Source organism: Lycorma delicatula, chromosome 7 (assembly GCF_047948215.1).
Source record: "Lycorma delicatula isolate Av1 chromosome 7, ASM4794821v1, whole genome shotgun sequence".
Classification (NCBI taxonomy): domain Eukaryota; kingdom Metazoa; phylum Arthropoda; class Insecta; order Hemiptera; family Fulgoridae; genus Lycorma; species Lycorma delicatula.
In genome coordinates, this window is record NC_134461.1 from 71,627,511 (window position 1) to 71,655,204 (window position 27,694).

Genomic DNA, 27,694 nt, shown 5'->3' on the forward strand with positions numbered 1-27,694 from the left:
TAGGATATGATAAAATGTAAATAATTTTTTTTTTTTCAAAATGCGAATGAATGGTCTAAATAGAAGTAATGAGATGTAACTGTAGTAATATATTCATTGTTATTGTATTTATACATAATCTTTTTTATAAGCATTAATCATTGTGCTTTTATATAAATAATAAAATAAATGCTTTTGATAACTGCTGTTTAATAAACCATATATATATATAAAAAAATAATATGTATGTATGTATATATATATAAAATGGTATTTCTCTGAAATTGATAATTCAAAACTACTTAAATAATTTTTTTATTTTTATTTTTAACTGCAGACAAACCATTTTCATTAGGCAGTTTCTTTTATTTAAAACATTAGTATATAGAATCATATATCTATTGGTGTATTGACATATAGATAATTTATATTTTGACCATGATAATTTATTTTAAAAAACTAATATTATATGCTTGTTTTGATTACTATAAAAGTACTGGTAAGGAAGTATGTACTATATGTAGCATTGATTATCCTATAATATTACAGCATTGATTATTGATTAGCCTAGTGAAATCATTAGTAAACATAATGATACAGTTTATGGTTTCATTACATATACACAGATAATAACCCTCTTGTCTGGCTGTGTTTTTTTCCATCAATTTATATCTTAGCTGGATATGTTATGGTGAGATTAAAACTGTTCATCTTACTTATTTTGAGTTTGTCACAAATCCAAAAAATTAAGGTTATGTAGATCAAATTTATAGTTTATTAAATATACTGATTAAAGAATCATTCTGATTGGACTAAAAATTCTTTAGTTTTAGGTTATTTTTAGTACATGCAAATATACAGATGACCATATTGATCTATATGTTTAGATTTACTAATTTAGAGTACTGAAATAAGCTTTGTAATGTTATTTTTGTCTAAGTGATGTTGATTTGTATGTGTATATGTAAGCAGCCAATGGGCTGAAACAGTAATTTCGTTAAAATTTTAAATTTCTTTTATAATTTGTATTGTAATGAGACAATTTTTTTTCAGAGTCCACCAGATTGGACAGAAATCTTAAATCACTTTCGTGGGTCAGAATTACAAAACTATTTTACTAAAATTCTTGAAGATGATTTAAAAGCATTGATCAAACCGCAATATGTTGATCAAATTCCAAAAGCAATCAGAGGAACTGTGCAACAGTTAATTGATAAAAAAAATGAAAGAGATAACCAACGAGTCATCTGTGATCTATTAGGTATATATTTTCTTTTCTTTTGTTATAAGCTTAACTAAAAATGTTCTACCAAGTATTTTCTGAAGTATTCCCATGCTGATGGTGGTAGTTGCTGGAGTTGTTGCTTAGCCTATAGTAGCTGTAAATGTTTTTCATTTATGTTTATCTTTGAATGAAGTTTAATTAAGTCTTTCACAATGATAACATTATATATAAAATATCACTCTTGAAAATCAGAAAATTTAACTTAATTGTTCATGAGGATCTTAAAAGCCATACTTATTGTGACAAGTTTGGAATCAACTGTGTTGCCTGTAAGATCTTGTGGACACTAGAAACATGAGATTTCTTGCTGTGAAGAATGGTTTGATGACGGGCCAGAAGCGGGGCACGTTAAACGGTTCCCATCATTTTGAAAAACTGCAAATGGGTATCCAGTTTTCATTACCTGGGTCATTACAGTTGATATTTAGCTGATCCAAAGACAGATTACTATTAGAAATTAATGAGGAAGGCATGGCTAACGAGGACTGTGATTAAAAGTACATTGATTATTTTTTCAGTAATGAGTTGATGTATTAGGAAATTAAACACCTAATTGAATGATAAATGTGATCTGCAATAGAATGTAATGAAACAAAATATCGCATAAGTGTAACTGCTGGTTATTGCATCATGACATTTCCAGCTCTGTTCAGGTGATGAATTTTTCTGTTTTTGGCAAATATGCTGCCAATTATTCCATATTCTTGTGTGCATCCAGCATATATATATTATATTATATTCCAGCATAGTATATTTTCATGATTTTTCCTCTTTCAAAAGTAAAAGTGAAGTGAAGCTCCAAGTTATAACATTGTGCTGTTTTTAAGAAATTATTGTCAATTTGGAGACGATAAGAAAAAGCTACAAGAAAATGACTTTTGGGAAGTGTTTGAGGACTATTAGAAATAAAGGGATTGTTATACAAGTTGCTAGAGAACTGTTTCAAAATACGTGATTTACAATAGAGCTGGTCAAATTAAAGTAATTTTGCATTTCTAAATTTTTTTAGGTTTAGTAATATTTTGATATCTTATTTCATATATGGTAATCCCTTGCTATTTGCACAGATTGTATTCTGCAAATGCCAAAATTGTAATTGTGGAAACCTTACCTTTATGAAAAAATGTAAGTGTTACGTGTATTCATAAAGAACTGTGTTGTTATGTGTAGAAAAAAAAGTAATATGCAATAAATACTTACTAGAAATACATGGTAGATTAAATAAATATTTTACTTAAGAGTATTTTTGCATCCAGCTTTCTTTTCAAACATTGACATTGTGTCTAGTAACACTGATTTTATTCTAAAATACAAAAAAATATAATTAAAAACCAATCTTTTGCTAAAAAAGTTTGCTATTTGTATGTTTTTTTTTTTTTGAAGTTCTTTAAACTGCTCATGGTACAGTGCCAATGCCATGTCAAATTGACATCTAAAATTCATGGAACATTCTAGAAAAGGGAGTAATTTCAGAAACTTTAGCTGATAGCTATCTATCTAAGCTAAAAATTTTGTTCAGCGATTTGAGGTTAATAGGTGAAATTGAAACTTTGTTGTCATCATTCTCTTCCACGTTATAATTGATGACTTTGTTATCAGCTCTTTAGTTCTTTTTCTGTGAGTTTTTAGTCTGTAGAAGTCCTTGATTGTATGATTGTTACAATTTTTTTGAAACCTTCTTTAATTTCATGTGATAATGATGTAATTTTTAACACTATATCATCAGACCCAAGTACAATATCTTGTGAAACAGTATGGTCATAATTTCCACTAGCATGCATCAATCGTCAGTGTTTTAATTTCATCTTCATATTCTTTTATGTTGGCATTACATTCTGCGATGTAATTTTTACATTATTAAATAAGTGACGACGATGTATCATCTTCCATTGCCTATAATGATATGCTGAAAGTATGCCACAGATAAGCTTTGAAATTGGTGATGATCCCTTGGTGTAATGACTGTAAAAGAGCTGTAGTGTTTGGTAGCAGAAATAAGACTTTTACTTAGAATGTAAAAATGAAATCTGTTCTGGATGTTTAGGAGCAATATCCATTATGAGTATCTCTAGAAAAGATACATAGATTTCAAATAAAGTTTTATTGTTTCTGTTTCACTGAATTTTGTTCATTGTAGTACAGTACAGTAAAATGAAAATACTGTACTATACGTACAGACATTATTTTTAAAGATTTTATTATTGAAAAAACATTTTTTCAAGATTTTTTTAATTCTTGCGATTCTGAAGAAGGAGAAATTTACTGTATTTCTTAATAACACTCCCCGTTTTATAATTGTGAAAATACATGAATACAATACACAGGAGATTCATTGATATCACAGGTACAGTACATTCTGTAGTTAGAATTTTTTGACTTATTAGTTGTTTTCAGTTAAATATAACTAAACTATAGATAATTTTTAGGTAAATATGTTGTTTAAAAAAAATTGATGTTTTTTTAGATTTAGAGAAAATTTTAAATCGTTCAATAGAGGATTTATCTGGAGGAGAATTGCAAAGATTTGCTTGTGCAATGGTGTGCATTCAAGATGGAGATATATTTATGTTTGATGAACCATCAAGTTATCTTGATGTAAAACAGAGACTTAGAGCTGCTGTCACAATTCGTTCATTAATACAGCCTGATAAGTATGTTTAAAATTACCACGTAACTTTTTTTTTGTTAAATATCTCTTGTATAGCCAAGTGATAGTTAAAATGGATGAATTTAATATATGTTAGGTTTGGTTAATTCTTCAATTTTACCAGACCATTTAACTATTGATTATTAAATGTTCTTGGTATTTAAGAAACTAAAAATTAGTAATTTTGCTAATCAGAGAAAATGTAATATTAATTTATTTCGTGAATAGTCTAATATTTTTGTAGTGCTATTTATAGTATGTTAAAATATTATAACTTTTAACTCATATTTGTATTTACAGTGGAATTCATATGTTATGTATAACCCAAGAAATCTGAAAACAAAATTAAATTTAAGCAAGTAATTTACTCACAAAAATAAATGCATGCTTTTTTTATTTTAATTGCATGAAGATTTTTACATTGATAATGAAAAAAATTAGCAACTTAATTTTTTTTAAAATGAATAACTTAATTTTTTTTTAAATTGCATTTATCATAGTATGATAAAATCTTATTATGTAATGTTTTCTAATAAAGTTTCCTTTGTATAAAGTATTATGTAAATTTTATTATTTTAAAACTCAAATAATTTAAAATTAAATAACAATTAAAAAAAGTTCAGAAAAATATTTTTAATATATATAAGAATTATAAAAAAGTAAAGATTTTATGTAAAAAATATTTAAAATAATTCTTGAGTAAATGATTTTAGTTGTGCCAAACAATCATTTGTTAGCAGTACAGTTTTTATCTTTTAAAATTTAAGTAATGATTGAGTTCGAACTGTATAAAAAATATGTGTTTTTGAAAAGTGTAAGAAATAAACTAGTGGCAGTTTATAATGTGGCAAGGGCTTACCTACATGAATAGAATAACTATTTTGTGATGAAACATTTTTACAAAATTGGCATGTAGACATATGAGGTCTGTAAATAAAGTAATGAGACTGGTTCAGAAGAACTTTTTATTTACAATCCAATTATATGTGAACTCAGTCACCTTCAAAATAGTTCTCTTGGAAAGCCATGCAATGCTTCGAATGGGTTTCCCACTCTTCAAAGCAGTATTGGAACTCAGAAACCGGAATTATGGGCAGAACTGATTCCCGCCCATATAAAAATGCTTTAAACCACCTAAACACTTGGGCTCATGATAGAGCATCATCTCCATATGCCTTTTTCAATTTTTAAAAAGTTTCAGTAGCATTCTCACTGAGTTTAACACAAAACTTGATTGTACAACATTGCTCATAATAGTATCTCTCATTTTTATAATGCACAACAAAAACTTGTTTAATGAAAATTTTCTTTCCGTCTCGTATGTCAACAATAGACTAAAAATATTAATACCTAATATAAATCAGCTGTTCATATAACCATATGTTTACTAGCAATTTTACAGTGTTGCCACTTTGGCTGCCAAAAAACTAGTCTCATTACTTTATTTACAGACCTCATACATTATGTGTATATATATGGAACAAAAATGTTTGTTATCTTTATTGTTTCAGAGTAGCACTATTATTCTAATAAAAATTGTGTAACCATTTAACCAAATTTCTAAGTTTGACTTAAGAGATATTTTATCTGTTATATGAATTAAATTCCACATAAGGATCAACTGAAATAATAAAAATGAAATATAGTGAAATTAGGTTTGTTAAATTATCATGTGTAAAGGTATTCAGATGACATAAGCAGATGATAGTGGACACCTGATACTAAAGTACCAGTTATCCTCAAAAAATAGCATAATTGTTTTCAGGAATAACAAGGACCATATGTTTTGTAAAGTGGGCTTATTTATGAGTAATTTCCTGTTCTTTAAGCCGAGTATATTGTTGCATGTTAATATGCCAAGCCTGTGAAAATGCTGATGGTATACAATTCTACAAAGCGATGCCTTCATTATGTCAATCAAAAGAATTGACTGTATAATGAACATCACTGTTTTTAGAAGTAACATTTGACTATCAAATTCTACTTCAGTCATTAGGGAGAGTTAATTTAATCAGTTACAATTAATGTCTCTTTTTGTGAGTGAAAGTTTTATAATTAGTTGTGTCCATTATGAGATTTTTATTTTTTTATTTTTAGATTTATTATTGTGGTAGAACATGATTTATCAGTGTTGGATTACTTATCAGATTTCATATGTTGTTTGTACGGTGTACCTGGTGCTTATGGTGTAGTTACTATGCCTTTCTCAGTTCGTGAAGGTTGGTTTTTTTTTTGTAATTTATTACAAAACACTATCTATAATACTATATTTAGGATAAGAAATTTTTTTTGTCATTTAAATAAAAAGAAAACTAAAAAAACTAAAATGCAATGTAAAATTTATGTTTTATCAGAATTTACTAATGCTTGTTTAATTTGTTCTGTGCAGTTTTATAGTTTCTTTAAAGCAATTTTAATGTTAACCTCCTCTAATTTTGTCAGTCCTGAATTTTTGCAGTTACATTAATTAATTTTATGAGATTGACCTCAATATATAAAGTTTTTTAGAGTAATTCTCTACTGAATATTTTTTTATTTTGATAAGATTTTTTCCTATTTAGCAGGAGAAAATCATTTTCTCTTGCTATTATTATTTTATTTATTATAATATTCTCATGTTTGAAAGTATGTTTTAAATATGAAATTATTTTTTATTAATTGCAGGATATCCATTGGTAATTACTGTTAATACAGGTTGAGTCACAGTAACCTGATGATTTTAGAAATGAAATATAAAATATAATGTATGTTAATTTGTTTTAATATGTAATTACAACAAATTATATGCCATTTATTGGCATAATTTCATATTTTAAATAACATCAAAGTGTCCTCCACCAGTTTTTGTTTACTGATATGATCTGTCCTGCAGATTGCACCATATTGTCTGGAATTACTCTGATTTCTTCCTATGTATGGAGGTTTTGAATTCATTAATGTTACTATTGTTAGGTCTATTAACCTTCAACTGGTGAGGTGACGTCAAAATGACAGTGTGCATCTGGTCCTTACATGATTACCCCCACCCTTTATCATATAGTGAAATGTGCTTTACAGTAGCTGGTTCTTTTTTAGTTATGTTAAGATTGTCTTGTGAGAGTTTTTATAGTGTTTGTTTTTTCTCAATCGAGTGTCCGACGTCAAACTAATGTGTGCTCACCATTTATGTAAGTACAATTTCTTTTCGTAAAATGATCAAATAATGCGGATTTTTGCTTTAATATAAATTTCTTTGCATCCAGTTGTTTCAATTTTATTACAAAATCATATTGATTTTTCCAGTGAAAAATGAATGCTAGTGAACCAACGCTATCAGTGCTCTTGCAGTATGGTCATTGCACATGGAGTCAATTGCTAATGCTGGACTACACCACTTTCAACTTGATCCCTTGATGAAACAGTTGACGTAAGATTGTTATATACTGTTTAGAATTGACTGTCACCACGTGTCCTTCTTCTTGGAGGAAATAACAACCTATGATTCAAAAAATTGCCAGAACACACCAAGACATGGACTATACATGACAAGACATGGACTATGAAGAGGATGCATATGAAGCTGGTTAGAATTTATATCAGACCAGTAATGAAAATTTTGTTTGTTTACTGTGGCTAATAAATGAAAATGCTTTTTATAACTTATTAGCAGGACCATTTCATCTGTAAACAAGTTATTAAAATCGACACAGAATGTAACTTGATTGGAATTTTAAAAACTTGTAGAATTCCTGTGACAGCTGTGGGGCAAATGAATGTCTGTAGCATGCTTTCTAGTTGAGTACCGGTAGCTTTTCATCTCTATCTGACCGTGTTAATGTTATGAGAAATTTCATGGAGTGCACAAGACTTGGTGGCTTGTTTTTCATTACAAAAGCAATAATTTGGGAATTTTTTATCCACAACTCTTATCCTATTGTGGCTAGAAATGGCACAGTGACATGGAGTATTGAAATGCATGAATAATCACTGTAATTATATATAACTGCATAGCAATTTTAAAAATATGTTTCCACTTTTTATGCATGGTCTACTGCAGTCCAATGCTCAATTATTATTGGAATGATGTAAAGTCACTACAATTTCAATCCCTGTCTACATCAGGGTTGCTAACTTATTATGCTTTAAAATCATCAGGTTCCCCTGACTCACTCTGTATATTATATTTGTCGAAGTAAGTTCCGTATTATCTAATCTTGTACATTTGTTAAAATAACTTGATGAATTGCAGTTATTATCTATACTTCCTAGAATGAAGTTTGCATTAAACAAAATCATTTACAGTTTTTGAATAAGTTAATCAGAAAAATTATGTAGAGAATTGGTTTGAATGTTTATCTTCTACTGATTTATTTGTTTATTCTCTATTATGTGTGTAACAGAATATATATAAATTAGTTGTATTTATTAGCAATAATTATGCAATTAAATATATCTCTTATCCTGCAGTTTATTCTGTTTTGTTTTTATTGTCTGTTTTATTTTGTTTTGTCAATTAAAGATTATTTATTCTCTTTTTTCCTGTCAATGATTTACTTGTAATTAAAAAAAAAATGTTATAATTTTGAAGATTTGCAAACAATAATCTGTTGATTTATAGTTAATATTATTTAGTTGTGAATTGATGCCATGCTCATCTTTATTCAAATTAAACCTTTGCAAGTTAAATTTCCCTTCTGTTAGTGGGCTTTGAAAACTTATACAATCTTAACTTTTTTAATTCATTCCTTATATATATATATATATATATATATCTGTAACTATAAAACAACTTGTCTTGACTTACTGAGTGATTCATCAATGCTCAGCAAAAACTACTGTAGTTAAATTGATGAAAATTTGTATACATGTTCTTACAGTGTACACTAAGAAAGGATTTTTTTGTTGAAAATTCTGAGTTTAAAGGGCTAACATGGATTTTGAGTTTTTTGAAACCTGGGTACTTTTTTTAAACTTCGTCGTACAAATGAAAAATATCAACTTGATTTGTGGTTTGTTTAATTTGCATGTAAATATCTAAAAACCAATTTCTAGATTTTTGAAAATTCAACCATGAAAGGGGTTGGTGAAAGGTAAAAAAAACTTGAAGAATGATTGCAAATTTTCCTCATTTCCAACTATACTAAATGAGATATTTACTAGATTGTGGCTTGCAAATATTCTTCAGATAACTATCTAAAAACCATTTTTGTGTTTTTTATTTTCATTTTTTTAAGGGATGCAACAGTGGAAGGCATGGTGGTTCAACAACACAGCCACTGTTACTACATGTGCGTTGCAACTGCCTCCAGTTATTTGACTAAAAAACATAAAATAAAAGTAAATAAAAAAAAGAAGAGAAACAAAGTATGGTCACCTCCTAATGGTGTTTTTGTGTAATGCTAAGGACCGGGCAAAATACATTTTTAACCCATACCTCATACAAGTAACCAGTTATCAGTAAGATTTTTAACATGGAGGCTGAGTGTTTCAGAACCCACATTTTTAGATCACTCAAAGTTTTGAGTCCTGTACTGACGAAACTGTTGCTCTGAAAAAATCATAGTACACTGATATTTTTGAATAGGGTGTAATTTTTATTTATCATTATTATTCTCATAAGCATGAGTTTAATGAACACAGTGGTGTCCAAGGGACAGAACCCTCTGGCTAGACAGAATGGTGAGCAAAGTGAGCTATGACTGGCTAAATATCCCTTGGCTGCTATGGGAAACACAACCATAGCATGGGCAAAGCCTCAATGGGGATGCTATATATATATATATAAAACCTGAAAGTAACTTAACCACCAAAACGCACTTAACAGATAAGTAACCTTACCAAATTGAACACCAATAATCAATTTATGTGAGATTCCTCATCATCAGCTGATATTCAATTCTACATTTAATCAAAATAATTGTTTTTAAAAAATTCAAAATTGTCTAAACAACACCGTTCTCATAACCGTAAATGTTTGTTATCGAAGATGATTATGCGGGTTCTGGCAGAAATCAATTATTGGTGTTAAGTTGGAAAGGTTACTTATCTGTTTACTGTGATTTGGTGGTTAAGTTTCAGTTAATATTGAGCACTGGCCAATATATTTATGATTTATTTGAATTTTCATAAGAATTTTATGTATATAATTTTTTGTTTGTATTTATTTATTAAATTAATTTTATAGATATTATTCAAGTTTAAATGTATGTATACTTAACTATGTATTTTCATAGGTATCAATATATTCCTTGATGGTTTTGTGCCAACTGAAAATTTAAGATTCCGTGATGAATCTTTGGTATTTAAAGTGGCTGAAAGTGCTACAGAAGAAGAAGTAAAACGAATGAATCATTATGAATATCCAGAAATGTCAAAAACAATGGGTGACTTTAAATTACATGTTAAACAAGGCCAATTTACAGACAGTGAAATTCTTGTCTTGCTTGGTGAAAATGGCACGGGTAAAACTACTTTTATCAAATTATTAGCTGGTCAATTAAAAGCTGATGATGGCTCAGGTTTGTACTAGATATATTTTTTTTAATTAAGTAAAAGTAATATGGAAATATTTATTTAAAGATGATTCATTTATAATATGGGGAGTTTTCAGTAAACAGACTCAAAATGTGCACTAAACCATCTACATAAAAGTTAAAAGTCTTCCTATATACTAAAACATAAATGGCATAATGTAATATTTTACATTAATGTAATATTTTACAAAATAAGATAAAAAGCATCTACAATAAATGACAGGTTTTTAAAATCTACGATCAAGCCTTGTCACTATATAACATTAAAGAGCATTTCCTTCCCATTCTTTATCAAAGAAGATAAACAATAATAATGTAAATGGTTTTTTTTTAATTGATAGCACCAACGTAGTAAGCAAGCAAATTCACTTATTTTTGTTGGCCTGAAGGCAGTAGCTCTTTTTAGTAACTATGAGGATGACTTTCCTAGAGAGTTTTTGAGTGAGAAATTTAATTAAAATGCTCTGTCACATCCTCAATTAACTTTTGTGGTTAACAATGACGGTTAGCCTGAGTTAGTTCTTTCTCTTTTTTTTTTTTTTAAATTTAGAAGTAAGCTTCTACCAGGTGTGTAAATATGAAACCTGAATTTACCCTAGATGGCCCTAGCTGTCAATGTAGTTACCGTCAAACCACATCATTGGTGCCATTTTCTTTCTTTGACAAGCTGACAAAGATTTTCAACTCACAACAATACAAGTTTCATACAACAGCATAGTTTTAATTAGCGTTGAACATGTTGAGTTTTGTACCTACAAACTACAATTTGCGGACAGCATTGATTTTTGTTACAATTTAAAGAAAACTGCTGCAGAATCACAACAAATGCTTGTCAAAACGTACAGTAAGCATGCTCTTGTTAAATCACAGTGCTTTGAGTGGTTTAAAAATTCAAAAGTAGCGATTTTGACGTGAGAAACGAAGAACATGGAAGATCATTGAAAAAGTTTGAAGACAGCGAATTGGAAGCATTGTTGGATGAGGATGTCATTCAAACGCAACAACAACTTGCAAATCAATTAAATGTAACATGAGAAGCCATCTCTATACATTTGAAAGCCATGACAAATACCCAGAAGATGGGAATACGGGTTCCACATGAACTGAATGAAAGACAGCAAGAAAACTGAAAAATCACTTGCGAAATGCTACTCGCCAGGTACAAAAGAAAGTAATTTCTCCATCGAATTGTAACAGGTGATGAAAAGTGGATATACTTTGAGTTGTAAGCGTAAAAGATAACATTGGTAACTCCAGGCGAACCATTGACATTGATTTCAAGGCCAAATTGCTATGGAAAGAAGACAGTGCTCTGTGTTTGGTGAGATCAGAAGGGTGGGTGTGATCTATTATGAGCTACTAAAACGTGGAAAAATCGTTAATACTGAACATTATCCTCAACAAATGATTGATTTGAATCTAGCATTGTGTGAAAAACGCAAAAAAAGGCAACACAAAATGATTTTACTTAGATAATGCACCATCGCACACAGCAAAACCAATCAAGGAAACAATTGAGGCATTCAGTTGGGACTTTCTCATGCGGCTTACTCACCAGATTTGGCTCAATATATAAATAAATAGTAGTCAGACTTTCTGACTATTATTTATTTGCATCGATGGGACATGCACTTTCTGAGCAGTGCTTCACTTCTTATGAAAATGGCTCTATCAAAAGAGCAACAGTTTTTTTGGCGTAGTATTCATAAATTGTCAGAGAGATGGGAAAAAATGTATAGCTAGCGATAGACAATATTTTGAATAAAATATTTTTTATCATTTTTATACAATAAAAGTCCATTTTCTATACAAAAATTCCACTTTCATATTTACACACCTGGTATAGTAAATGCACTCTTATCTTAGTTAAATCTCAATGAATATTGAAATTATATTATTGCATGTAAATTAAACACCCTCATTAGTAGGTTTGTGGCCTTTTTAAAATTCATGTTAATTTCCACTAGAAAAAAGGCCCACCATGAAAATGTTACACGGTTTATCTTTCATTACACGTGATTTTGCCAACTGTAACTAAATGACATTCATGAATTTAGTGTGCTAATGGCAAAAAACCTTTTACAATGAAAAGCTTCAAAATTCTGAACGTTTTTAGCTGTTATTGAGTTCTGACTTTAACACAGTTCTAACCCCAATGTTTTCGATGTTTATTCCCAAAACACAAATATAAGTTTAGTTAAATCATTCGTATAGAGAAGTATAAATCATTCAAATAAATGAATTGTTCGAGAAGTATAAATTGTCCAGTGACTGAATCGTTCGTGCACTGTGCACAGCTGCCCGGTACACCATATGGTTTACTCTGCGCCAGTAGCAGCTAAAATGAAAATGTGAGCATATACATCAAACAAACAAACCCATGTACAATCCTTTTTTTTATGGGAAAGAGTGTTATAGACAAATTGGAAAAGCAATTGTATTACTTGATTTTTCTGGTTTGAAAAAAGGTTATCTGTGTTGTTATATTTTGCTTCTTCCCTTTATTTCAAATTATTTTCAGGATGCTGCTTTCAAATATGAAGGATCTAATAACAGGTTAGAGATCCTTTATAAGATTTCATACTTTTTTTAAACTTAAGTAGTTTTACCATATTTACTCTGTTGTGTATTTTGTAGGTGATCTTCCAATGTTAAATATTAGTTATAAACCTCAGAAGATTAGTCCTAAATATATAGGTCAAGTTCGCATGCTGTTACATGACAAGATTAAAGATGCTTATGTTCATCCACAGGTACGATTTATTCATTTTTTTCTATAATTATAATCGAAATCCATATTATTTATTAATAATAATAATATAACTAGGATGCATTGAAGAGTTTGTAAAATAAATTGAACATATAAATTATTTTCTTTTAAAATAGTGTGTTTATTCAGCTTGCATCATTTCTGAACAGCTTATCTGTTTTTAATGAAATTAGTGAATTAATTTGATTTAGTCCCTATTGGGAGAGAGTAGGCTGTACAATATTTCAGTTTTTAAACGATATTTGAAAAAGTGAATGTTGCAATAGTATTTGAGTAGAATTAAGATTTTATACCTTTACCTGTAAGTATAGTAAGATAGTTGTTATACTGTAATTTATTAATTATAAAACTATATAGTTTTCTTTTTTATATTTCTACTATATCAGTTCTTATTACGGTGTTATATTATTATAAAGATACTCTAAAATAAATGGGTCATCTTGCTATCTTGAAGAAATTGTATTTTTAGTTGGATTAATCAGTTAACTGTCTAATTTTTGATAGTAAAATTAAAACAAATTTCTTGAAATTATTGATAACTGCAAAATACAAGCAATTATATTTTTTTATGTTTTCGATTTTCAACTAATTGAATTCTAGTACTCAGTTTAACAATAATAATCTCTAAAACACTGAAGCAGTGTAATAAAAGATTGCCTCAACAATAAAAGATTGCCTCACAATTATGTATTCATGTGAGGGAAAACAGCATCCAAAGAAAAGTCATTTCTTTTCATTATCGAGAAAAAAAATTCTATCTGATGAATGAATGGAAAAAGTTTTACTTTAAAGTTTCATATTTGAACGTTTTAATTATGTATGCAGAATGTGCTTTCGCTGCTGTGTTAATAGAAAGATTTGAAAGAAACGTGGTGGAGTAAAAAAAGATAATTGTATAATATGATGTTTGTCAATTATAACTCAATCAACTAGTGAAAATTTTTTTTAGAATTATTGTCTTAGTGGAAGATGGTTTATTCAGTGATGATGGATTAGATAAAATGATTGCAATAGAATTATAATGGAATTCATATAATAGAATATGATGTAAACTCTGAAATACTTTGTGTTCTTTCATTCACTGGATTGTATTTATTAAACGAAAGGGAACTGTCAGTTAAAATTTCAAATCATGTTTCTTATAAATTATATTTGAATCTTATTTATTTTTATTTTTTTCCAAAAATCTTTTATTAAAATTCATCCTCAGTGACTCGATTATAAAAAAAAAAAAACTTTTGGTGAAAGATGTGGTAAGGAACCCATGATTGAAATTTCAAGTAAAATTCTGTGAATGCTATTTGCAAATTCATTTATTTCAATTTTGATTGTTTGGATTTTTTTTGCTAAAATGCAATCTCAGCATATAACCTTTAGAACATTTTTTTTTAGGTGAAGTCTTCATTCCCCATTCTAAATTTCTCCAGTAAAATATTTTGCTAAAAATGTGTGCTTAGTTTGTTAAATAAAAAAAAAATTACCAAAGGCAAAGAAGGCATAATTTTTTTCTACTGTTCTTGATCGGTTAAACATCCTGATTTTAAATCTCAGAATGCATTTACGAAAAATCTGATGATTAAAAATCATTTGAAAAATCATTAAAAATTATATTTTTTAACAAGAGTGGATGGCCTGCCGATAAGTATTTCAAGTTAAGAAAAAGCAGACATTGATTTCAGTGTTGAAAATTAAAATAAACAAAACCACTAGTGGAGAATTTCTGTTTTACGGTAGATTTCATACGAAAGCTACCTATTGTAATAGGTACCATGATTAGACTTCTGGAAAATTTCTACATATCTTTGCGTTTCATATCTCCCAGACCCTAAAACCACCGTCAGTTCAAAAGTTTATATATACATTATATATATTTCACTTTCTTGTGGATATAACTGCAGTAATTTTGTGCCATTGTGCCAATCACTCTCAAATTGATACATAAAATCTAATGACCTAAAATCTCAGTTGAGTTTGTTAATTGACAAAATCAGACCATGGGGGTGGTAGGGGGCCAAAAAAAATAGTGCTGTAACTTTCTTATTAAGTAAAATATTGAATTCATTTAAAGTTTCTACTATTTTTTGATGAGGGCCTAAAACTTATCTAACTAAAATTTTATATCACCAACCATTGGCCCATTGGTGGAAAAATGGGGTTTTAAAAAAAAAAAAAATCATCTATTAATAGACAGTATCAAATCGGTTTAAAGTGGTTGTTAGTCATCTAAACATTACCTAAAACTTTGTTTGAGACTTTTTTGATATGATTAACCCTTATGGCAAGGGATGACCAAAATGTTAATGGAATTACAAGAAGATTGGGCTTGTTGTATGCTAAACATGTAATACTTTTTTCACATGCAACCATTGTTGTATTGAGTAAATTTGAAATTTTTCTTTAACTTTAATTTTGGAAATTTTTTTTATCCTCTACTTAGCACTGGTGAAATCTACCTCCGCTTTCCGGTGTGCCGAAAGGGATTTTTTAATATTGTATGAAACAAAGTTAATATGAAAGTAACAGCACATCTTAGTAATTTAAAGACAAATGTAATTATTATATGTAAGTAGTGTTCAGTATAAAAAATTAAGTCACGGCTGGGTGTAGTAAAATTAAATTTTCTTTGAACTATTTATGTATTGAGATTAGGGAATCTTATTTTTGTAAATAAAATATATTTTTTAAATTTTATCCATAAGAATGTATCTTGGTAAAATAGTACAATGAAAGTATCATTCAGATCAGCTCAAGTATTAGTGAATACAAACAGTTATATCTATGCAGATGCGTATTACCTGCAGTTTATTTAAAAAGTGTTTATAGTATTAGGAAGAGTTAATAGAAGTGTGTTTTATATATATATATATATATATATATATATATATATATATATATATATATATATGTATGTATATATATAATCTAGGTCTGTTCAGAAAATACCAAACTTTACTTGCAATCTTTATTATTAATTTTACAGATAATTGGACTTTGTCCCCTTCAGGGTAGTGGGCCTTTGTTCCCTCCCTTGTTCACACACTTTTCCCAGTGGCGTTTCCACTTATGCAAAGCAGTCCTGGATAGCTTCATTTGAAATGGCTTTTAAGGTATGTGATGAGTTTGCTTTAATATCATCAATAGTCTCAAAACGGTGTCCTTTCATCAAAGATTTTAATTTCGGAATTAAGAAAAAATCGCAAGGAGCCAGGTCTGGTGAATAGGGAGGCTGAGGGAGGACAGTTATCTGATTTTTGGCACAAAACTGAAGAATTGACAAAGCTGTGTGTGCGGGTGCATGTTTGTGGTTAAGGAACCACATGAGTTGTCTTGCCACAACTCTGGTCTCTTTTTGTGGATTTTTTTATGTAACCATCATAAAACCCCTTGGTAGTACACACAGTTCACTTTCTACCTCGTGGCAAGAATTCAAAATGCACAATTATATTAAAATTGAAAAAACAGAGAGCATCACTTTGACATTGGATCAAGATTGACGTGGTTTCTTGGGGGTGTGGAGATCCTTTACCAATCTGTTGTGATGATTGAACTTTTGTCTCAGTGTTGTAGCCATATACCCAGCTTTCATTTCCCATTATGATCCTTTGCATGAATGTTTCATCGTCATTGGATGTTCCAGAAGTTGCAGACAAACATCCACTTGATGTTCTTTCTGCTGTTTGGTCATCAAATGAGGAACAAACTCTCCTGCAACTCGATGCATGTTCAATTTTTCAGATGTCATGGCATAATCTAGCTGAGATGATAACATCTTCTACGTTCTGTGACAGTCAATTGGCAATTTTCATGCACCAGATTGTTGATTTTCTGAACGTGGGTGTTAGTTTATTTCAAAGGCCTTCCTTGGTCGAGGGTCATCTTCAATTGACTGAAGACCACTTTTAAATCGTGAAAACCATTCGTAACATTGTGTGCAACTCAGAGCATCATCTCTGTAAGTTTGTTTCAAAAGTTGGAACGTTTCTGTGAAAGTTTTCCCCAGTTTCAGAAAATTTTACATTGTTGCCTCCAAAAATTGCACGTTACAAAAATCATTACTAACACTTAACACATTGCACTCAAATAACAATAACATGAAAACTAAATGAGATATCAACAATTCAAGAACATGTGGTTGCAAAGGAGGTTATGTGGAACACAATGCTGCCAACTGCACATCACTAAATATCTGTTGGCTTGTAATTAAAAATGTTCAGTTATTTTCTGAACAGATCTTGTGTGTGTGTGTGTGTGTGTGTGTGTGTGTGTGTGTGTGTGTGTGTGTGTGTGTGTGTGTGTGTGTGTGTGTGTGTGTGTGTGTGTGTGTGTGTGTGTGTGTGTGTGTGTGTGTGTGTGTGTGTGTGTGTGTGTGTGTGTGTGTGTGTGTGTGTGTGTGTGTGTGTGTGTGTGTGTGTGTGTGTGTGTGTGTGTGTGTGTGTGTGTGTGTGTGTGTGTGTGTGTGTGTGTGTGTGTGTGTGTGTGTGTGTGTTTTACGTACTGTACAATGAATGAAATGGTTGGCATTTTGAAAAATTCTGTGTTTTGAGATATTTGATTTTTTATCTATAGTGTTGTCATATGCAATTTTTATAAGTTAAATATGTCAATCAGATCAAGATAGCTAATGAAAAGATACTATTAAAATTGAAAAAAAAAAAAGATGTTGTAGAGTGACTTTAGTATGATAGTGTTTGTTCTCGAACATTAAATCAGATGAAAGCATGGATTATAGTGTAAAATTGAAAACAGCTGCAGTAGTCACTACCATATAAACCTTACGTAGCTGTATCTTATGACAAAAGTTTGAAACACATACAAACTGTGGGGTAAATGTGTTAAATATTTACACAGTGTATTTGTTAAATATTTACTCCATTTAATGAAAATATAAACATGTATTAGTAATATGTTTTTATTTATTGGATGACCTGCTTTTTCTACAAATTATTTGAAGGGGTTTTAATTACAAGAATTGGTTGCTGAATTAGGGAAATTTACATCTACTAAAAGTAAATGAAAAATAATGCTAATTATCATTATTTGGAGATATATTTGCAATATTATTTAACATTTTTAATTTTTTTCTTTAGTTTGTTACAGATGTAATGAAACCTATGAAGATTGATGATGTCATGGACCAAGAAGTACAAAACTTATCTGGGGGTGAATTACAACGTGTTGCTTTGGCATTATGTCTTGGTAAACCAGCTGATGTGTATCTAATAGATGAACCATCGGCTTACCTTGATTCCGAACAGCGTTTAGTTGCTGCTAAGGTTATTAAAAGGTAGTAAGTTAGTGTTATTATTTGTCAACATAACATTTTAGCATATTCATTCTCATTATTATTATTATTTGTCAACATAACATTTTAGCATATTCATTCTCATTATTATTATTATTTTTATAGATTTTAATGGTAAATTAATATCTATTAAATTCCATTAATATCCATTATAGATTAATAATTGTAAAGTAATTATAAACGTAAATTCTTTTTCTAGAAATCAGAAGGCTTTTATGTGAAATACTTGTCAAGTCTTTTAAGTTTTTTCTACGGTTATGGGTTTCAATGGATAGTGCTTGCTAAATATACTGATAGGCTTCACTTTAACTGTTAAAACCACAAAATTAACTATCGATTATAAGTAGTATATATTTATTTAATCTCAATTTTTTTTAGAAATAAAGTGCTAGTTTATTAGAAATTGAAAGCAATGGAAATATGCACCAGTATTTTGTGAGGAAATTTATTTTTAATTTCTTTTTTAAGATTACAGTGAAGTATTTCAGGTATAAAACAGAAGCAACCAGTTCCTTGGGGTTACATTTTAACTCAGTATATCATTAGAAAGCAAAAAAACATACAATTATTCATATCAGAGTATGGAATCCCTTTGAGTTTAATCATTTCTTATACTGTATTATGATTTGTCATACAGTAGTTTGAATGGATAATTTTAAACTGATTTGTACTAAATATATCAATCTTTTTCTTTTAGATCTGATATAAGCAACATTAATTTATTGTTATTAGAGATAACAGTGATATTAATCGATCATGATATATTAAACATTTTTTATTAAAAAATTTGTATAAAACAAATAAAATTATTAATTAAATGAATATTTCTTGTAAGTTTTTAGATACGTCTATTGTTGTGGATTAAAAATAGAGGTTATGAATAAGAATTTAAGTCAAAAGGTTTCTATAGAATAGTTAAAGTATATTTTGTACAAGATGTGTAAAGAATTAAGGAAAATTTTATTAACATAATAAATAAGTTGATAGGTTAAAGATGAAAAAGTTAGGAATGGCTAGATCAAGGCCATATGTAGCATGAATTAATGTGGTACATTGAAAAGTTTTGGTTAGGAGATTGTATTACATGTATACTGGTTAAGGATTAATAGATATGCAGAAGTGGGAGTATTAATATATATAAAAAGGTAGGATCTTGTGAGTATGCAATTTAAAAATTAATATTAAAAATATTTCACTGAGAAAATGATCACAATTAGGATGAATTCAGAGTCCAGTCTAATAACAATACTCCAGGTTTTAAAGAAATAAACAACAATTAGGAATAAGAAGGTTTTTTATATGCCGGCTAAAAGAGAAGATGTTGAACAAGCAATTAGAAGATTTCCAAAACAACTACAAAAGAATATGGAATGACGAATTGAGATTGAATCATTTTCATTCGAACCCCATTTGCTGTTAACATATGGATGTGACTAGCAATTTTCTCGGATACTATTAATTAGGAAATGAGACATTATATTGAATAGTAAACTGGTTATTTTATTAAAACCAACTATTCCTAGCTAATAAGTATTTTATTTTCCTTACTGTTATGAAAAAAAAAGGTAAAAATATTTTTTCTCATTGCGCTAACCCTTTCACCACTGCTCATTCATTTTTCAGCTCTATCCTTCTTTACTAATTACATTCTCTGGGCGTAAAAAAGGTTTATTTTTTATTACATTAAGCATTTAAAAAAAAAAAAAACTATTCTTTGAAAGTTTATGAATACATCCTTGTATTACTAATGCAACCTAAAATTATATTGAACATCAAATTTTTCCCTGCATTGAAACTTTATGCAACTGTTTGCGTTTTTTATGTTACTTTTAAAATTATATTAAGCAGAACAAATATATCAAAATAAGCAGTTATTTATCTAAAACGAAATAAAAATTATTGAAAAAACCTTTTAGCACCTGACAGAACAAATTAATAAAGCCTTTGAAAATTATGCTTATTTTTCACACATTAATTCAATTTAAAATATTTGTTTACCGGATTTAAATAAGTACTCATTAAAACCCCCACAAAAACAATGCGAACAATAGCTGAATGTTTGGACTTCATAAGCACATGAGGAGGTTTATTAATGTTTGTTTTTATTAACTAAAAAACTATAATTGATTAAAATAATGGTGAAAAAATTAGCGGCTGTGACTTAAGTCAAATTACTATTAGCCTTTTAAAAAAGTTACTGTCATAGATTTGGGTACATTCCACTGGTTATTTTAAACTTTTACATTCTTTAAATTTTTATCATATTGTTTTCATATTCTATCTTCTAAAGTCAAGGTCAGTGCGAAATAGGTGTAGATGAGATTTTTTTGTTATAGTCTAGAAACATGATTTTTTGCATTTCATGTTAGAAAATGTTCCTGTTTATAACTTTTTTTCAATATAAATTATGGATACTAAATCTATCAAGGTTTTACAAAAATAAGTTTTTGTGTTTAGAGAAAGAAGATATTTTTACTGTTTGTACAAGAATCCTGTGAATGTATGATAAGGTCAAAAAACCAAGAAAGGGAAACTAAACTATAGTAAAAATAATAAGAATCTGGTTTTTAACATTACTTTTTTTAATGTTAAAAAATATTTTTGTTTTATATATATTAAAAATGTGTTTTGGTTTTTCAGGTTCATTTTACATGCCAAGAAAACTGGTTTTGTAGTAGAGCACGATTTTATTATGGCGACATATTTGTCCGATCGGGTTATTGTGTTCGAGGGTGTTGCATCTGTTAATACAACAGCACATTCACCACAATCTTTATTGGCTGGAATGAATAGATTTTTGGAACTACTTGGGATTACTTTTAGACGTGATCCAAATAACTATAGACCTCGTATAAATAAAGAAAATTCTGTTAAGGTGTGTTTTGTTTACTGTATTTTTATTTATATTGATGAGATTAAAAAACTTATTGTTAAAAATTTATTTAAATATTTTTTTCAGTTGTTAAAAGGTGAGAATTTTTGTGTTTGTAAATGTAGTAATAAAGATATTACTGATTCTGAAAAGTTTTTGCCCAGCACTATTTACCAACTGTTCTTTGAAATAAAAAATGGGACACAATGTGAGATTGAACCAAAAAACTTTACACTTGGGAAAAACATCAGGAAGTTAATCTTGGAATTGTAAAATATACTGGGTCTTGTGAATGAAAATGAGAATAAATCAAAATGATTAGAATGGATAGTGACTGAAATTAATGTTTGTATTTTACAATGCAATAAATGATAATAAAAAATTGTGGGTGAAGTTCATAAAAAATACAATATGTTCAGTGTTCAAATGAATTACAGTTGAACATTGTGAAAGTTGGAGTGAGTAAAATGAGCTGAATGGAAATGCAAAATGGAAAATTTAAAATAAAAATTTACCAAAACTCAAATTTTCTAACAGGCATTGCCGAAGTTCAGTATATATATATATATATATATATATGGTATGTTGATAAAATAAAAAAAACTTATGTTAGGTATTTATTGAACTTTCTTTAACCTGTTGAAGGATACAATAAGTTTAAAACAAAAGACTTCTCATCAGTTTTTTTATATGCTGGTTGTTTTATTTGTTTCTAAGCATTTATAAAAATTTATATATTAACCATATTTCTTTGTATTCATTTTAAAAATCTACAAAGTATTTAACCGAATGAGTAATAAAATTAAAGTGAATACAAGACCAACATTAATATCATCCTTTGCTTGTCTTTTACAATGCCATAAAAATGTGTATATGTAATCCTATAATTTACCTCATAAATTATAAAAAAATAAAAATAAATTGATTCAATTACTTTACTTGAAGCAATATTAAAGTTGGCTTAATAATTTAATCTAAGCTACAAGTAGCATACTTTTTGTAAAACATTACACTATTAACATGAGCTGTTATCTTGAGATGTTTACTTAAGATTTCATAGGCTTAAAATATTTTAACTCTTGTCACACTTAAAAGAGGTTACATTGCCCAGGGCACATCATATACTGGGGTGAGGAAATTGCTGTTTAACAGAGTTCATTCATGCAGAAAACAGAAAATTGCCAGGGGAGAGGTGTCATACAGCAGAGGGATTACTAAGTATCACCTTATAGTTTTTCTGAAATACATCTGTTTGAAAGCACAGTGCAAAATCTCAAGTAGTTTTTCAATTGTGTGTTTTGTTCTCTATTTTCCAGTTTACTATAATAGTTTTGTATTATATCTTGCACATTATATATAAATTTATAGTTTTTGTTTTTCCTTTTTTTTACAGGATACAGAACAAAAACGAGCCGGTCAATACTTCTTTTTGGAAGATTAAAGATAAACTGATAAAGAAAAATTTGTTTATAATAAAACATATGATGATATTTATAAATATCAATTTAGAAAAAATATAAATAAATAAATTATGAACTGTGTTTATGTGAATTAAAACGTGTCCATTTGATCAATTTATTTATTTAGTTTATTTTTAACTGAACGCAACTTGCTATATGACTTTTTTATCTTCTACCATCTTTTAATAATAATTGATTATGTTCTTTCATGTTTTAAATAGTGAACATGTTCTCTTAATTCGTGTTTGTTTAAAATTACTTTACCACAGAAATTATAGGGATGTAAATGTTATATCTGCATTTAATTAAATAATAAAAATAACATTTAAATTTTCAGATGATTATCTTGAATTTAAATTGATTCATATTTAGTTAATTAAAGTTTGCATAAACTTCTTTTGAACTTTTATTTATTTACTTTTATATTCATAATATAAATGCCTGTGGTGATATTGAAATTAAGTAATGTTTTGTTTACAATTTTTTTATAATTTTTTATGAGAGTCATTCAAATATAAACCGGAATTTATTTATTTATTGATAGATAAAATTACAAATAAATTACCTTATTTTTCTACATAGTTTCCTTCAACAGGAGTACATTTTCTCCACTGACTAGGTAGCTTCTTGATCCACTCATCAAAAAAACTAGATAGCTGTCACAATAACCAATTGCGCACATGTTTGACTGTGTTATCGTCTAGGAATCTCACCTTCTAAAACTTCTTTTAAGTATGGATTGAACAGTGGGTGTTCCAAGAGGTATCCAATGAATTTTAGCAAGTTTATCGTAAATCTGAGCTGCTGCATGCGAACATCAGTTGTTGTGAATGAGAACATTTCAAACCATTTACTGGTATTGTTTGTTGTGATAAGCAGCCCTGATGTCATCCAATAACTGGCAGTAATATGCCACATTTTCTGTTCTTCAATCAATCAGCTTTTGAGTCCCAAAACGCTAGAACTCTTCCAGCTGACAAGTATTTCTTGGCCTTGATCAGTGTCCCCTCCCCACTTTTCCACCACGTCATATTTGTTCTCTTACTTTTTGGGTTGTAGTAGTAGTGTACCGACATTTTGCAGTCACAGTGTAAAAATGTTTCTCCTCTTTCCTCTAATTGATTCAGAAGTCACTGAGAGATGTCTGGAGATATTTTTCTAATTTCACTGAGAAGATAGGGAACCACGTCAAACTTTGTTGTATCCAATAGTGTCTGACAACATTGTATGTACATTCCCAATACTTATGCCCACCTCTGATGCAGTTTCAATTTTGATTATGGCGGTGGTCACTTTCCACAGGATCACAAATGGCCTGAGTGTTGTCATCATTAATGCTGGTCTGTAGACAATGTTCGTGACTTATTCCCCACTGCATCTCAGTCACTTCAAAATGTTTTTGTCTAATCACAAACATTTAAGTTTCTGACAGGGTAACATTTCCAAACCGTGCCTGGAGTCGAGTCAAAATTTCAAAGATTTGACACCTTTGTTGGCGAGAGAGTAGATAATAATTCGTTGCATTATGGAAGATTGTACTTGCTTATTAAAATTCTGCTACTGATGTGGTAACATAACCTATGGACATGAATGGCTGGTTGCTCCCCTCCACACATATCCAACTACCTGCTGTGCCCAACTACATTCACTGCTTTCCTTAGTTCTAACAGCAAAATTTTGGTTTTATTTGAATGACCCTCTTATATAAAATTTATGGTTTATTATTATTATTTCTGGGTTTAATGTATAGATTTACTTAATACATTAAATATTTAATTGTTAATTTCAGTTAAAATTATTACTAGTAAAAGAAAGACAGAAAGAACAGCCATATATTTTGCATGAAAATTTTTTTTGTATCATTTTATTAAATGTTTTATAAATATATATATTAAGTAAAAGAAGTGGTTTTTATATTATTTTCTAGTAATTGTCATATTATACTTATTTGAAGATGTTTGGGAGATTGGTCTATTATTCATTAAAGAAAGTTTTGTTTTAATTAGAAGATTTTAGTTTCTGAACCTAATTTTTAATAGTATTTTTTTATTCCAAACTTCAAAAAGTTAAACAAAAATCAGAATGTAAATAATATTCTCCCCTAAACACAATTAGTTCGTAGTTTAAAAAAAATCACTATTTTGAGATAAAAGACTAATATTTTACAGTCAATATTGATGATATGCATTCTACTTTAAATAAGATCTACAAATAAGCAAACATTCTGTTTAATGCAAATGTGCTATTGTATGTTTATGAAATTGTCATTAAACTGTAATGATTTTCTCTTAAGATTTGTATCAACATTACTTGAAAAAGTGCAATTAATAAAATTACTTAATTATACATTGTATGTATGAGTATGTTAGGTGCTGTATTCAAATTATATATCTGATGTAAGTTAGTTGATTTATAATTGACATAGCCATTCAGTTCAAACATCATATGCCAAGTTTATGGATGCAAAAAGTGGGATGATTTATAAATGTATGTTATACTTTATATCTACTCAGTAGGGGAAATTGTATTATAATTTAATCATTAATTTTTGAGTTGTAAATTAAACAGATTAATTGATACAGTTGTACAAAATTATGTCCTTAAAAAATTTTTTTTCATTTTATAAATAAAACACAAATTAATAATGTATTTATAACCCAACTAACTGTATTGTTTATTTAGATGAGAAGCCCTCGGAGCAGAATGCAGAAGCATTCTTTTTACATTGATACAAACAGTCGTATTACTGAAGTAATAGTAACATTTAATACTGCATACATAGTAGCTTATCTCTTAATTGTTAACATAAAAAAATATTCTAAAAGTAATATATTTATTTATTTAAAAATTATTTATGAACTTTATTTGATATAATTTTACTTTAACCATATGCTGTACTATAATTAACATGCCTCTACTTCTTATAATATACTACCAGATGAGTAACTTAAAACTGAACCAAGTCGGCTTGAGTTGCAGTTATTTGAGTATTATCTTTAATGCTGCAACCATCACTGCTACTGCTTATGCCACTATTGGTTGTGTATGTTACTGCTCTCATATTATCAATTGTAACTAATAATGATTCAGTGCAGTACGGTATCATACTTCACAGTAGTGTTTTTCTAAAATGCCATATTTCATTGAGGAAAGCGTTACTATAGTGGAAGCTTATGAAAGTTTTGGATCCTTTCAAGAAATGCGTCAAATGTTTGCAGAAAAATTTCCAAATGCCATTATCCCAGCAAAGAATAGCATTTATCATTTGGTTAAAAATAGGCTACAACAAGATTGGTTTTAACCTCAAAATTGAGTCTTTTGTTAAGCCAGTCCATAAGCCATAGTCAGTATTCAAAGAAGAATTTCTGCCAGGCTGAAAAATTTACATGTAAGTTATCACAACAGATTTAAATTTGACATCATGTTGTGTTACAACTGTGCAACAACTTAAGAAAATAAACTAACCGAGATTTTTTAATTATTGTGACTGGCTTCTCAAAACACTGATGCTACATTTCATGTTGGATAAGGCATGGCTTCATTTATCTGGACATGTTAGCACAACACTAAGAATTGGATAACTACCAGATGTTGGAGTGTTCACTTCACAATGAGAAAATTTGTGTATGGTTGCTGATTCTGGTAATCAAATAAAAGGGCTATTGTTTTTTGACGAAACTGCCAATATACAAGTGCACAGTACAACTCTAAGAATTCTACGAAAATGAAATAAGAATTGATCTTCTAAAAAAATAGAGCAGCATGTCATACATCAAACAATTGATTAACACGCTTTCATGGAGCTTTTACAGAAAAACAAATTTTCAGCAGAGGGTAATATCCTCATAAAGATCCTAGTAAAGATTTACTAATTTTCCACTATCAACTTAACATTTATGATAGCTGAACATAAAATTTGAAAATACTGGAGGTTAAAAATTATTTGTGATTGGGTAAGCCTGGAACAAATTGGCTTTTAGAAAACAAATAACTTATGATGTTAATTAAGTGCCCTCAAATGTCAATCAGGAAATTTTCTGTTTTATTATTAAAATAAATCGAACTGAGCTATTGCTCTAATTTTATTTACTGTTACATCAATATTAAAAAAGTTGTATCACAAATTTCTTTATTTAATTTAGACTGTTTAGTAGGTAAAAAATAAAATATAATTTGAATCCTGGGTAAGGTGGTAAACTGCTTTCCATACCTGATAGTTTAACACAGCAGTAACAGTTCTTTCAGATGTGAAATAATGTTGAAAACGTCATTGGATAAAACCATCTAATATACTGGTTCAAAGAAAATTAGATTACTGACATTAGCAACATGGAAAATTAAGCATGTAGTTTCACTACATACAATCCATGAAGGACCCTGGTGTTTTTCACATTCCATCTTAACTCTCAGCAACCCTCCTCCATTTCTTTACTTCAATTATCCTCCAACTCGTGTGATTCCCTTCGTCTTGGTCTTGTGTTCCAATTCCTAAATCACAGTCCATTTTCTGTCTGTTTTAACGCTAAGTTTCCTGATCTGCTCTCAGACAAATTAGCTTGTTCAGTAATCTATTAGAATTAAGGTTTGTATAGGAGTTGCTTCTGAGCAGCTCCTACAATACACTCTGAACTCCAGAAGAAGCTTGATGTTTGTACTACTACTGCTCAAGACAGAACAATGTTCTGACCCATTCAAGCCTAGTGCTAAATTAAGAATACAATCTGCAGTCCCCCAACACAAATCTGTACACTGATCCAATATTCTGTGGGAATTAGTTAACAACCTTCCACAGGGATGCAAGTTAAGTGTTGAAATTGGAGTTTGAGGCTGGATTGAAAATTCTACGTGAATTCTTGTTTTATATGAT

General features: G+C 29.1%; 1 protein-coding gene across 1 annotated transcript in view; it reads left to right on the top strand.

Moving 5' to 3' along the window:
• The window catches only part of pix (ATP-binding cassette sub-family E member 1 pix), a 36,497-nt gene extending 11,668 nt beyond the window's left edge, over positions 1–24,829 (top strand). Inside the window, exons 4-11 of the mRNA XM_075371843.1 lie at positions 1,033–1,240; positions 3,729–3,915; positions 6,009–6,130; positions 10,124–10,408; positions 13,061–13,176; positions 18,281–18,477; positions 21,136–21,370; positions 22,761–24,829. Of these exons, the coding sequence (XP_075227958.1) occupies positions 1,033–1,240; positions 3,729–3,915; positions 6,009–6,130; positions 10,124–10,408; positions 13,061–13,176; positions 18,281–18,477; positions 21,136–21,370; positions 22,761–22,808 (1,398 nt within the window). The 3' untranslated portion in view covers positions 22,809–24,829. The remainder of the gene's footprint in view (positions 1–1,032; positions 1,241–3,728; positions 3,916–6,008; positions 6,131–10,123; positions 10,409–13,060; positions 13,177–18,280; positions 18,478–21,135; positions 21,371–22,760) is intronic.
• The last annotated feature ends 2,865 nt before the right edge of the window (positions 24,830–27,694 follow it).